At 37.9% G+C, this 14,920-nt stretch overlaps 1 protein-coding gene across 2 annotated transcripts in view; it reads right to left on the reverse strand.

Annotated features, from left to right (window-relative positions):
- NECAB1 (N-terminal EF-hand calcium binding protein 1) overlaps positions 1-14,920 on the reverse strand; it is a 192,156-nt gene that overhangs the window by 103,952 nt on the left and 73,284 nt on the right. For both annotated transcript variants that reach the window (XM_027064259.2, XM_015082867.3), the window contains exons 4-5: positions 8,305-8,330; positions 1,722-1,819 (exon numbers count right to left, since the gene is read on the reverse strand). In XM_027064259.2, the coding sequence (XP_026920060.2) occupies positions 1,722-1,819; positions 8,305-8,330 (124 nt within the window). The remainder of the gene's footprint in view (positions 1-1,721; positions 1,820-8,304; positions 8,331-14,920) is intronic.

Consider the following 14,920-nt stretch of genomic DNA (forward strand, 5'->3'; position numbering starts at 1 on the left):
GATCCTGAGAAACTTAACAGAAACCCATGGGGGAGGGTAAGGAAAAAAGAAAAAAAAAAAAAAAGAGGTTAGAGTGGGAGAGAGCCAAAGCATAAGAGACTCTTAAAAACTGAGAACAAAATGAGGGCTGATGGGGGGTGGGAGGGAGGAGAGGGTGGGTGATGGGTATTGAGGAAGGCACCTGTTGGGATGAGCACTGGGTGTTGTATGGAAACCAATTTCACAATAAATTTTATAAATGAATGAATGAATGAATGAATAAATAAATAAACAAACAAACATTAAAAAACATTCTCATTTCTTGTTATGCACCTCACATGCCAGAATATCTTTTTTAATTTACCAACAACAGGAAATATAATTCTCATCTCTTGCCCCCTCCATAGCAGTCAACACTATCGACCAGTCTGTACTTCATTGGAATACCCTCCCCAACTTCTGGACGCCATAGTCTCCCAGATTCCCTCTCCTCTTTGTGCCCACTCCTTCTCATCCCAACTCATTCTCCTCCACCCACCCACAAAAGTTGCAGTTCCTTAAAGGTCAGTGTTAGGTCCTCTCCTTGTTTTACTGTATATTCTCTCCCCACATGATGTCATTCAAGTTCTTTGCGCAAATGTTGACAATTCACAAACATATGTCCAGTCTAAACTTCACCTGTCAGATACAGATCTCTGTATCCGATGGTTTACTTGAATTTCCTTAGATGTCTCAAAGGGAGCTTAGATTCAACAGGTCTAAAATAGAACTCATGAGCTTACTTCCTCAAACCCGGTCTTCTTTCAGCAGTCTATGTAGTGCCACCACCAGACACACGAGTGAAAAGCTAGGATTCACGCTGGACATATCCTTCTCCCATTCCCCATATTCTATCCTCCTCCAAGTTTTATTGATAGGATCTCAAATATATACAAATATACAAATATATACAATTATTTTCCCTTTCACCATATTGTCTGCCAATAACTTTAAACTACCAACATCTCTCGCCTGGGTTAGTGAACTAGCTTCCTCATTCATCTTCCTGATTCTGTTCCCCACATTCTCCACCCTAATCCCAAGCTGAGTCTTATATGGGCTTTTCAAAAGACTGCATGAGTTTCCACATCTCTGCTTAAAATGTGGTTGATTTATTTACATCTAGGAGGCAGGTCTACATCCTTAGGTTCACCAACAAAATCATGAAAGCTACAGCCCCTCTCTGCTAAACCAGTTTCATCTCAAATCATGCCACTCTTGAGTTTTCTAGACTTTAATCTTACCGACCATCTTAATTTCCTTGAATGCCCTGTGCCTGCTCCATGCCACTTCCAACACAGGGACTTTGTACATGCTGTTCCATGTGTCTCTTTCTCCTTTCCCTAGCTATAACTTCATCTGCAATTGCACAGGTGTCATTGCCTCCAGCATGAACCACATGTCCCATCTCGTGCTGCCCTCTGTTGTGCTATGTAACGATGGCTTGTTCACACGCTCGTCTCCTTACCAGAGTAAGAGCTGCTCGCACAGCTCTTTGTATCCTTGCATCCTCAGCAAAAAGCACAGTATCTGGCACCTCACATTTTGGAATGACTACAATAGGTCATTTAATATCGAGGAAATAAGTTGTAGGTGGTAAAAATCAATATATACTTTTATGGTACATTAGGGAACAGGTGTGATTTTCCAAGAAAATGTTTTCAAAGAGATTTTATAGAAAATAAGCACCAACATTTCCTTACTTTTTTTGTTTTGCCCATGGCCTTCAGGATGGAAAGATTTAGGTCTTCAAGTGCTGCTAGTACATTCTCATATTCACCCAAGTGCTGAGAAAAATATTCTAAAAGGAAGAATATTGAAAAAAGTTAATGTTTGCATTTAGGTATCCTAAAGAACAGCAAAACCAACTGATGATTAATTCCATAAATGAGCAAAACAAATTGCATGTTATAACTGAAAACTGGAAGGTTTTCAAAAGAGACTAAGGTGTCAATATATTCATTTCAAAAAAAAAACCACCCTAAACAGTTACAATTATCCTTGAAGAAATGCTTTTTCCTACAATAGGGAAAAAAATGAATCTGGATCTATGGGCAAGACTATCACAATAAAAACTATTCTCAACAGCATATTATTACATTACTATAGTAATCATTAAGATAGTAGTTTCAGAAAAAAAAATACATGACATTTTATCATCTCTCCTGGGAAACATTTAAGGAAGGTAAGCTCTCCTCATGGCTAAGAACTAATAAGGCTACAAAACACGAAGATGGCCCCCTTGGTATCTCTCATGTACTACTCCTGTCATAATTTATTTTTTCCACAATTTGGGCAGAGCAAAAGGTATATTTACCACATTTTCAGTAGGCAGAAATAAATAATACATTGGGTGTTACAATTAAGAGTATGGAATATAGACGGTTCCCAAACAAGGTGAAATAGAGGAGAGATACATGTAAAACCTCATCTTTACTTACAGAGATCTATATATTTCTGAAATGAGAGATCTAGCTTGACCAAAACTCATAGAAAGTCATACGCTGAAAAGACCTAGAACTTTCAGTCACTAGAAAATCATCAGCCCTCACCATTCCTGTGAACTCATCATTGGATGAGCTGTAGTTTATTATTGCCTCTCCTTAGCGTGCCATAACTATTTGTGGAATCAAATAGAATGACAAGCATAATCCACATAAAGCTATTTGAAATCACTGAGATAAATTTCAGCATGTCTTATGGAAACTTTAATTTATTTCATACTCCAGATGGAATTGTTTGTTGACACTGATATTAATAACAAATTGGGAGTACCACTGAATGATTTATTAGTAAGTGTGCAGAACTCATCTGAGAAGAAAAATAAACACAGGTGAGCAATAAATCAATTCTAGATTATGGCTGTCAAACTATGGTTTGTGTACACATGGATTAAAAACACACAGCATGTTTTTGACAAAAAGAAAATGCATTCCTGATGATGTAGTTCTTTAAAAATGTGTGGTGTATATCATCTCATAGAAAGGTTCGTTCAGGAAGGGATTAGTTGGAAGATAAATAAGGAAGCAGATACTCCTTAAATACCCGCTTGACGGTAACATTTTAATTCTTGGCTAGGATATTGACTTCCTCTGAGTGGTGACCAACGTGTCTGACCTTGTCCACGCCATTATTTGCAATGAATGAATAAAGCCGTTTATGAAGTAGCAAGCAATTAATGTGGCTACAGAAAATCAATTTAAAAAAATTATTACCAGAACAGAATCCACACTAAGTTGCAACAAGGAAAACGTGTAAAGAAAAATGGAAAAAAGTAAAGCTGTTAGCACATTTTTACTTATTTATATACAAAGACTCAAAAAAGATTGTAATGGGGATCTTAAATGTAAGCATGCAGAAATAGATTAGGTGGAAAATAGGAATGTGGTGCTTAAAAACCAGGTTTAAGAAAAACAAAACAAGAAGGAACACCTCCTAAAATATTTTCATGAACAATATATCTGGCTTAACTGATGAAGGTCCCTGGAGAGAATATAAATGGTCTTGCCACTGCGAAATTAGATTTATGAAGGCACATGCTGATAAAACACATGGGAAGGTTTCTGAGCTGACACCTATCTAGCCTTCGTGCCTTCCTTCTTTTATTCATCCACTCATTCATCTCAATTATCAAAGCAGTTAGGGGGGAAAAAATCACTCCCTAAGCAATACACTGGGACACAAAGAAAATAACTCTCAGGATAGAGAGAACTGCAGCACCTAAGCTCGGACAGGAGCTTAGGTGTAAGGCTTGTTTTGAGGAGGTGCAGGTCAAAGTCACGCAGATTGTATTACAACTTAGTAAGGGGCACGTTCCAGGGCAAGTGGGGCTCTAACGAACTTAAAGCGGGAAGCCAGATGAAAGAGCCAGGACATTTAATACCGATAAAAGGAGAGAATCCCCAATCTCCACTTCATCATGGTGAGCTTTCATACAGTCATTCCAGGACTTAACACACATTTACTTAGTGCCTTATTTAAGGAGCCTACAACCAGGTAGGTGAAATAAACATTCCAACAAATAACTGTTATACACATGATCATTGTGCCAGACAATGGTCCAAGAACCCAGAAAACTGTCCTTCAGAAATGGAGAGATAAACAGTTTTCCAGAGCAGCAAAACCAAAAGGAGTTCATCACCACTAGACCAGCCTTATCAGAAATGTGAAAGGGACTGCTTTAAGGTGAAATGAAAGGGTACTCATTAATTATTAATGAGAACACATATGAAAGTGTAAATCTCACTGGTAACTGTAAACATATAGTAAAATCCAAAATAATCTAATGTAAAGGTGGTGGGTTAATCGATTATAAAGCTAGTATGAAGGTTAAAAGACAAAAGTATTCAAATAATGATAATTACAATAATTTACTAGAACCACAAAATAAAAATATGCAAATTGGGATATCTAAAGCATAAAAATTTTCATGGAGGTGAGCGAGTAAAAAATGTAGAGCTTTAGAGCATGTTCAAACTTAAGTTGTTATTAAGTTAAAACAGACTGTTCTAATTGTTTTATGTAAGCCTCATGGTAACCACCTACACTAGGTACACACACACACACATACACACAGACAAAGAAAAAATTGAAATATACCACTACAGAAAAGCATCAAGTCACAAAGGAAGAAAGCAAGAGAAAAAGAAACAGAGGAACTACAAAACAGTCAGGAAACAATCAATGATACATAAATAAGCATATATGTATAAATACTTAGCTTAAATGTAAATGGACTAAATTCTCCAATGAAAAGACAGTGGATGAATGGATTGAAAATCTTTTGTTGCCACCAAGAGACTTATTTCAGATATAAGGACACAGACTGAAAGCGAAGGGATAGAAAAAGATCTTACATGCAATTAGAAACCAAAAGAAAGCTGAAGCAGCTATACTTAGATCAGATAAAACAGACTTTAAGACAAAGATTATAAAAAGAGACAAAGAAGGTTATTATGTAACAATAAAGGGCCAATCCACCAGAAGGATATTACATTTGTAAATATACAGGCACATAACACAGGAGCACATAAATATATAAGGCATATATTAACAGATCTAAAGAGAGAAATAGACAATACAATATAGTAAGAGACTTTAATATGCCACTTATATCAATAGACAGATATCCAAACAGAGAAATCAATAAAGAAACAATGGCCTTAAATGACACATTCGGCCAGATAGACTACACACACACACAAACACACACACACACACACACACACACACACACACAAACACACAGAACGTTCCATCCAAAAGCAACAGAATACAAACTCTTCTCAAGTACACAACGAACATTCCCCAGGATAGATTAGATGTTAGGTCACAAAACAAGCCTTAATAAATTTAAGAAGACTGAAATCATATCAAGCATCTCATCTGACCACAATGATGTAAAACCAGAAATTACAAGATGAAAACTGGAAAATTCACAAATCTGTGGAGATTAAACAACCCTCTCTTGAACAACCATGAATCAAAGAAGAAATTAAAAGAGAACACAAAAAAATAACTTGAGACAAATAACAGTGAAAATACAACATACCAAAACTTATGGGATGCAGCAAAAGCAGTTCTAAAAGGGAAGTTCATAGAGTTAAATGCTACCTACATCAAGAAACAAGAAAGATCTCAAATAATAATAATCTTTGCACCTCAAGGAATTGGAAAAAGAACAAATGAAATGCAAAGTAAGTAGAATGTAGATCTTAAAGGTCAGTCATGGGGGGAAATATACAAGGCAGTAACTGTAGTTAGTAATACTGTGTTACATATTTGAAAGTTGCTAAGCGAATACATCTTACAAGTTCTCATTACAAGACAAGAACTGTGTGTGGTGATGGATGTTGACTTATCTATCAAAGTATATTTGTCAATGTCAACGCAGGCATAAGAGTATCTGGAAGGATATGCTCCAAGCAGTTAGCAGTGGAGGTCACTATCAGGCAAGAGGAGAGACAGAGACAGAGAAAGAGACAGAGAGACACAGAGAGAGACAGTGGGAGGGAGGGAGAGAGGGAAGAGGGGAGGCTGACATTTTGTCTTACATGCCAATGTAAGTCTGTATTGCTAAAATTTAAAAACCAGTTAAGTATTATTTTCATAACTAAAATAAAGCAATACTTTATTTTAACATATTTTGATTTCTAGGTGTATAATTTAGTTAACTAAGTAAAAGCAACAGAATGAAAGTTGTTAGATATCTGGACCTTTTAACTGGCTTCCCTGAAAGAGCACAGGAAATCTGTTTTTCATGCCAATCAAATGTCATCCCTCCCATGCACCAGGGCAAATTTGTTCGGGATGTGAGTCGACAGATTTTACTTGCGTGCACTGAAGCATTTGGTTTTGATTAGAATCCAACTTAAATATTTACTTTATATTTACAAAACAACAAGACATGAAACTATACTCTGGAAATTAAAATGCATATTCTTGAGCAGAGAGGGGGAGGATTATAACACACAATTGGGACTACAATCACTGGGTTTAAAAATACAGAGCAATTTGGTTGCATTAAAACCCCATATACTAGTTCCTTAACTATGGGGAAATTCATAGCCAAAGCTTTTTCTAAGTACAGAGTAGGTTTCTAATCGAGTTCTATTATTATAGAAGACAAATTAAACTTTTTTTTTGTAGCGGATTAAGTGAAGATACACAATTACACTGAGAGGATAATGTAATACTCTTTGATGGCAATACATAAGCAACATAGCAAACAAGAACCACTAAATGTCTTCATCTTAAAAGCCCTTTTAACAGTTTGCTTTCTCAAGAGCCATGCCTACCTAAGCAAAGTTAAATAGACAACAAAAAGAATTAAGTGGATGATTTGAGGAAATCCTTATTTTGGCCTAACCTATCTAGAAATGGGTCTCCCAACCTCACAAAACTATTGACATAATCTTCTCCATTTCCCTACTTCATCTCTCCACTTCACTGGCAGGGACCATCTGCCCATGGATGAGAATGGATCACAACTTGACCTTGATCGTGATTGCTGTTCTTTAGAAAGCCTGGTGGCCAGGGTCCCCACGGGCCCTTTTGCCTCCTTGGCACAGTATAATACCCATGTGTGGACAGATCATGGTTTGATTATGTGTAAAAGCATGTCAGGATTTCCTCCGTTTTTCTCTGCTAGTGTTTCATAACTAACAAAACATGAACTGCTTTAGTACCGAGATACCTTGCTTCTGCATCAACAGCTTGCTTTTCAGCTGGATTCTTCTCACGGAATACAAGATAGACACAATACAGGAACAGGAAATAGAGTTTTTTATGACCATTGGAAAATGTGAAACCTCATGGTTGGTGATTATCATATTTGTGTTGTCCAGAGTTCTTTTCTTGAAAGCTTGTATTCTGATATATTGTCTTGGCATATCCTCACTTGGTGTTGCTCTACCATTTTTGATGAAATGGAAGATAACCACTCTTGAATATTGTAAAATGGACTATGTGATGATTTGGTAAACTTCAAATTTATAAGGATTATAAGATATTCAGGAAGTGCTTATGACTTCAATTAAGAGTTTCAAAGAATATCATCTATAAAATTATTTCTAAGAAGCCTAGACAATAAACTCAAACCTGGACAAGGTGTTATATATTTATCTTAAAACATAAAGCCTAAAACCTTCCAGTGTTCAGAGAAAAATGGCTGTTTCACACTGAAGAGTCTCACAGTGCTCCACAATTTACTCAAAACAAAAGATAAATCTCAGAAATATTTGCCTTCCCACAGTCCTAGCCTTTGACTTTTGTTTCCAACCACAAAGATGAAGAAAATAATAGAAGAGGCTATTAAATCAAGAATCTGTAGAAATTCCTCTCTCCATTGAAACTTGTTTTGCAAGTGACATTTAAAACTCCAAAACTGTTTAGGCAGGTATGGGACAGAGTTGTTTTTACATGTCAAGGGGGGTCAGTCTTGCAATCTATTTGAAAAGAATAATGAAGTTGTATTAAACACCAATTTAAAAATATATTCAAACTAGTGGAGAGTTTTCTACTAGAAACTAATTGTACCAAATGCAAACAAAATAACTCTCCTCCATGACCAAATTGAGTCCCAACTCTTTCTGCAATGAAAAACATGCTTGAGTAAAACTCAGTTAAGATAAATCCTTTGGGATCTCAATTATCTTTTATATTCCCAAATTCCTAATCTAGGACATTAATTTTAGGGTATATAGAAATTTATATAAGATGGCTTTCTTTTTCATTCTAAAGCAAGTAGTGAGTTTGACTGCCTCCCCCTCTCCCAACACAACTTACCACATAGTTCTTCTGTGTCGAGATTGCTGAAAAGAAAAAAAAAATAGTTACTTTGGTAATATTTAAGTTTTTAAATAGTTAAGTACAGTTATTCCCCAATTTAGGTCACAATAATAATAGAGGATATGTAGTTATGGTATTTTTCATGTAAATTCGACGTTGTTTACTCAATTATGTTAACAATGATTATATCAGATTCTGTCTGTGAACAAGTAATTGCTGGGGTTTGTGTTTTCCCCAGTATCACGCTGGGGAATACTGCATACTGGCTGAAGAATGAGAGGCTCTGGAGCCAGAATGCCTGAGTTCAAATCCTGGCTCGACCATTTACCACCCTGGGACCCTGAGTACTTTGCATCCCTGGGTCTCGGTTCCTCAACCACAAGGTGGGGATAATAACTTCTGTTTCATATGAATGCAATAGGATGTGAATGGGTTAATAAATACAAAGCAGCTAAAAGAGTGGCACGAAATAAGCACTTAATAAATGTTAGCTATCAGGATTTCGGACTTGGTAGAACTACTAGAACTTCTATTATCTAAATTCAATCTTTGAGGGAAGTTTGACTCGATGTCTTCTTGGAATGATTTCTAAAACATAATGAAGAGTTACACGGCTTAATATTTACATGCAAACAACGGATGCCTTTTATGAATGTAACTATGGAACAGCAGATGAAATGTTGGTAGATATAATACATTCCTATCAGAATAGTGTCTTGACCGAGGAAGGCTTGGTAAAGGAATGCAAGAATGGTCCAAAATCAGGCAATAAATAAATACAACACTACACTGTAACTTAAAGGAGAAAACTTAGGTTAACTACTAGATGAGACATTAATAAAATTTTAATTTTAGAAAGTTCATTTAAAATTTTTTTGAAGTTTACTTATTTTGAGAAAGAGAGAGAGGGAGGGGCAGAGAGAGAGAGAGAAAGAGAAGGAGAGAGAGAATCCCAAGCAGGCTCTGCGCTGTCAGCGCAGAGCCTGATGTGGGCTCAAACTCACGAACCTGTGAGATCATGACCTGAGCCGAAATCAATGGTTGGATGCTTAACCAACTGAGTCACGCAGGCACCCCATTAATTTTAGCGAGTTTAAATGAAATTGAAATAAAAGTAAACCTCTTAAAGATTAGAAAGACTTCCTAAGAGTCAGCTGCCAAGCACCAATTGACTGAAAATCTTGTACTTCATACAACCGCCACAGATCAAAGTTCAACATAAATAACCATCATGATCCAGTTATCGTCTACACAGCAGTCAGGGTTGCTGGACACTGGGTCATTTTACCAGTCCCGTCGCTAATCGTAGTGTGATTTTAAATTCAGGATTCTATCCTCAGACATTGAGTATTTGATCTTGGATAAAGGGCATCTCCTTCCTTAAGCAGATCTCTTTGTAAAGCTGTATGTGCCACCAGGCAGAACATGTAAAGTCTTCTGCGGAAGTTTTGGGGTAGGCTTCTATTCATTCATTTATCCCACGGGCTTTCACCGCTACACGCCACGCATTGTTCTGTCATAATCAACCAGGTGGCAACAGATCCTGAGAAGAGTATGACCAGTCACTAGTCTCTAGCAACTGGATAGAGCTAAACTCAGAGAGTAAATAACTAAAATGCAATTAAATTGCTGCTATGGGGGAAGTGGTTGACCTCAAGGTCAGCAGTGACTCCAGAGGATAAAATTTTGAGTTTAAAGAGGAGTAGGAAAGGCAGACAAAGGAAGACCATTCCAGTGAGAAGAAACACTATTTGCAATAACAACTACAAATGCGAGGAGTAGTTCCTGTGGCTGCAACATAGGCCATTAATGAAGAATGGGACCAAACAATGAAAAGCCTCCTGTGATAACCTAGTAGGTTTCTTGGTTCTCTTGCTAATTTGAAATCATAGAGGATTTTAAAGAAGGTGAGTGACATCATCAGATTTATACTTTAGGAAGGTCACTGACAGACGGGTTGAGGTTAGATAAAAAGAGGGCGAAAAGAGGCCAAGAGACCAATGTGGACATTGTTACTAGACTCTGGGCCAGCTGATCCCAGATTGGAGGGTAGAACCCAAGGGGTGTGCAAGGCCATCCACTGGAGGCAAGAAGATATACTTCAACTTTATACACACACACACACACACACACACACACTTAAAACTTTTTATTTTGAAATAATTTCAAAATCTACAAAAGTGCCCTTCACCTAACCCCTCCCCCAGTTGTCAATATTTTATTTCATTTGTCTTACCACCTTCTTTATTTTCTCTGTTTATGTCTTTCCAAACCATTTGATTGTACATTGCAGATATGATATCCCTTTACCTCTAAGTACATCAGTGTATATTTTCTATAAACAAGCAAGAAACTTACATACAAGTGAAATTAATATCCATTCAATGCCATTATCAAATCCAGCAGTTCTCAAATATTTGTATTTGTATTTAACTTTATGCCTTTTCATTTCTTTTTGTGTAACTTTATAGTGTATTAATATTAATACAGTGGTGCACACATAGGATTTGTAAGTCTTTATATGGATTTCGAGGCAAAAAAGCAGTAGCTAATATGGGAGCTTGGAGGAGGGGGCAAAAAGAATAGACAGATGTGAAGAATTTTGAGGGAAAACCATCAAAACTTAGAATCCTGTTGGATTCAGAATTAGATCACTTAGAAATTTTTAGTATCATTTCAAACATTTTGTTCATTAAAACACAGGTCATTTCCTAACCTTACTGTTTTCACAGAACTTCAGACTTAAAAAGGACATTAAAGGTCACTTTTGTTTTTGTATTTTCTTCAGAATGGTTCACAGGTTCATAATGAGATTTCTTTTTCATTTCAAAGGAATAAACAGCCCAATCCATTATGAAAATTAAATTACGTGGAATATATCCTAAAACATAGTAGTTCAGAGTAATTTGAATGACATTAGCTGCACTTGTTCCTTAATAAAAGGCTATGTTCCTAAAGTACTATAGTGCTCCTCTCCTCAAACATTCTTTAGCTCTTTCTGTGCTATGTTGTTTGTAGTAGGTAATAAAGCATAGTTCTTTTTTCTTTTTCAATTTTATTTATTTTGAGAGAGACAGAGAGAGTGCGAGCTGGGGAGGGGCAGAGAGAGAGGGAGAAGCTTAAGCAGGCTCCGCAATGTCAGCACATGGCCCCACACAGGCTCGAACTCATGAACTGAACCTTGAGATCATGACCCGAGCCAAAATTAAGAGTTGGATGCTCAACGGACTGAGCCACCCAGGTGCCGCCGGTTCTTTTTTTATAGTAGACTTACCTGTGTGAATTCTATAGGATTGATTTCTTACAGGATACCTCCAGCCTGTAGTAACGTGGGATTGTAAAGGAATATTAAGCTGTAGATGAGCCTAGAGGATATCCGATAGCATGGGATATTGTTCGGTTTCTTTTCATGTTTGTAGCAAGAAAACCTATACTCTTTTAGCTATGCCATTTTTTTTTAAAGAAAGCTAAATGGAAAGAATAAATGCTAGTTACATTGTAAACATTCTTACTGAAACAGAATCAGAGGGGGTGTTACTATCAGAATGCATTCTCCGCTAGATGCCAAAGAGGGGTAAAGAACAAACATATTCATTGCAGCCTGACTGACAACTGTGGGGAAAAATTGAAACAAACTAAATGTTCATTAGCTGAATAACTAAACTGCATATCATTATATAATCATTAAAATGTATCCACAGAGTTGTCAATAGCTTGAAAAATGCTTAAGTTTAGAAGTTACGTAAAAATGTGAAACCAGATATAAATGGTATATATAGAACCAAAAAATGTGACTTGGGAAGAAGTGAGGAACCATATCAACAGCAGATCGCATTGCTTCTGGATGCTAGGACTTTGGGTGGGTTTGCTCTTTCCTTCTTTACAGCTTTCGAAACCTTTGTTTTTCTTATCATTACAAGGTTTCATTTATACTGGAAAAAGTGTACTTCATGATTAAAAGCAAACTGAAGCAGGAAAAGATGTTAAGCATAAAAGGCAAGGTTCGTGTCAGTCTGTACACATGACTTGACTTGTGAATCCATTTAGTATAAGTTACAATATACCTGTCCGTTTGGATTTGCCACTCAATTTTGCAAAAGCACCCCTCAGAAACTCCAAGAACAGCAAGGACAAGATACACTGCATGCCATTCATTTACAAGTCTTGGGGACAGCTGAAGTTGTTTTGATTTGATCTTCTGTGTTGGGCACTCTGAGTTCGGATGAACTAAACTGCTCTCCTGAGGAGTATGTCTACCGTCAAGAAAAGAGAAAATATTTGGGAAGTCCAGACTGATTTCTACTTGAGAATTCAGAATCTTTCTAATAGAACCTTTTACATGCCAGCTCTCAATTCTAGAATCCACCTCAAAATAGTCTTGGCTTCATGTTAACATTCTTAGTCATCTCTGAAGTATTTTCTAACAGAGTTGGCTGCCTTTGCTATATAAATGACTCTCTTGCTGAAAAACCACCATTCTGAACTCCTTCTTTGCTTCTGATTATATTCAAGATTTTTAGCTTCTTCCTCAAAATTAATACACTGTGGATCTTAGCATGAATCTTTAAAGTCTAAGTTCTAGCTCACCTTTTACTGACCTTCCAGTGCATCCCTCAGCCGCCTGAATATCACCAGTGTAAACAGGTTTCTTCTTCAGTGGACAAAACAGTTTGCTAAACACTGCTAAGCTTCCTAATAACCTGAAGGAGTTAACACTGGCCTCCAAAGAGGTTTACTTCTAGACAGTATTTGAGGCAAGGAGAATGTGACTCAATGAGCCATGCACTTAGCTCCTCCCTGATGGGAGCACTGTAGTGATACCCACTTGGGTTTATCGGCAGACTAGCAGGCTGGCTACGTCACAAATATGCTCAGCCATCACAGTGTTCATTTTACAGAAGAATATCACGATCTTCCAATTCACTAAGAATAATCCGAGCAGAATATCTTTCTGTTAGCATCAGAGCAACTGTGTTCAGCTAGTTCTGACTCACCAAGCAAAACAGCATTAAGGAAAATCAACAGAAGCAGTATCGGAAGATCCGAATGATAAAGGACCTGACCTTGCAAATAATGTTGGGATAGATTGTAATTCCATGATGTGTATATGTACTTGATCACACAAGAATCCCCGCCCCACCAGAGGGACAGGGCAGATTGTGAGAGAGACTGGAGCCTAGAATGGGATGTGCCTCCTGGGGGAGATCAGGTGCTACAGACACAAACTGAACTGAGGTGAGCGCTCTCAGCTGAGAGACATCCATCTAGAGGACAACAGAGACAGAATGGGGGCCAAAGGGATTTTAGGAGCAGATTCTTTTCAGATATCCTCATAGGTGGGTCAGGGGAGGGGGCAAGTTACTTTAGTCACCAGACCCCTGACCCAAGAACTGAATATGAGGGCCCAGCATGAACGCAGGTCCTTGCTTATAAAAGAACAGCAATACCACAAGGGTTATCAAATAGGGGCTTGGGCCGTGCAATGAGCCAAGGAAACCAGAACCAGGCCAGAAATGGAGATTGTTTTTAAACATTAACATTTTTTCCCAGTGTAAAATGATTACCACAATCAGGCTGATGAACGCATTCATCATTTCACATAATTACCATCTTTTTTAAGATTCGTTCTTATAATCAAGACAAATACTCAGTTGTCAGAAGCAACACAATAAATGAGGCCAGGCTATCAACATGGTTGACATGACGTGGCATTCCAGGACAACCGAGTAAATACTCGTAAGAGCTCTGTAAATCCCTTCTGCTGAAGGCCACAATTGTTCCTAGAGCCAAAAGTGAGTCAGACCCTGTGATTACCTGTGAAATGGTCCCAAGGATATGGAGATGAGGGCTACGGAGTGTTGTAGGCAGGCAGCATTTGGCAAGCAGCTGGCTCTAAGTGCAGGCTTAGAGTCTATAGTGATCATAACAGACTTTGCATTTGGGTGTCCTCTATAGGAGGAATTTGTAGGAGGTACCACACGCAAGAGTCTGAACCCTGCTCATACTGGGGCCAATTAAGGACCGACTATTTTCACATATAAACACAATGTCTCATGCGAGAGACAAAATGAGATTGGAAAATCATTGCTTTTCCAGTCGAAAGTTAATCATTTACTCCCCCAAGATACAGTAAACATTTGCTGCGTGCATTGTACTGGGTTGACCTGTGTCCCCCAAGAAGATCCGTTCAAGTTTTAAACCCCATACCTACGCCTATGGTCTTGTTTGGAAATAGGATCCTTGCAGATGTAATCAAGTTAAGATGAGGCCATACTGAGTGAGGGTTGGCCTTAATCCAGTGATGCGATCTGTAGAAGGGAAGGGAAGCTTGGATTCAGAGACAGACAGGGAGGCAGAGCCTGGCATGATGCTGCCATAAGTCAAGAATACCAACGCTCACCAGCAACTATCAGCTAGCAGCTGGAAGAAGCAAGGAAGAATACCCGCCCTGGAGCCTTCAGAAAAAGCATGGCCCTTGATGAGACTTCTAGCTTCCAGAAAAAATTTGATATTTGAGGCTACCCAGTCCGTGGTACTTGGTCACGTACCTGGGAAGCTACTACGTGTTTTGCTACACACTGTGGGAGGTTCAAAAGTCACACACACAAAATAG

Source organism: Acinonyx jubatus, chromosome F2 (assembly GCF_027475565.1).
Source record: "Acinonyx jubatus isolate Ajub_Pintada_27869175 chromosome F2, VMU_Ajub_asm_v1.0, whole genome shotgun sequence".
NCBI lineage: Eukaryota > Metazoa > Chordata > Mammalia > Carnivora > Felidae > Acinonyx > Acinonyx jubatus.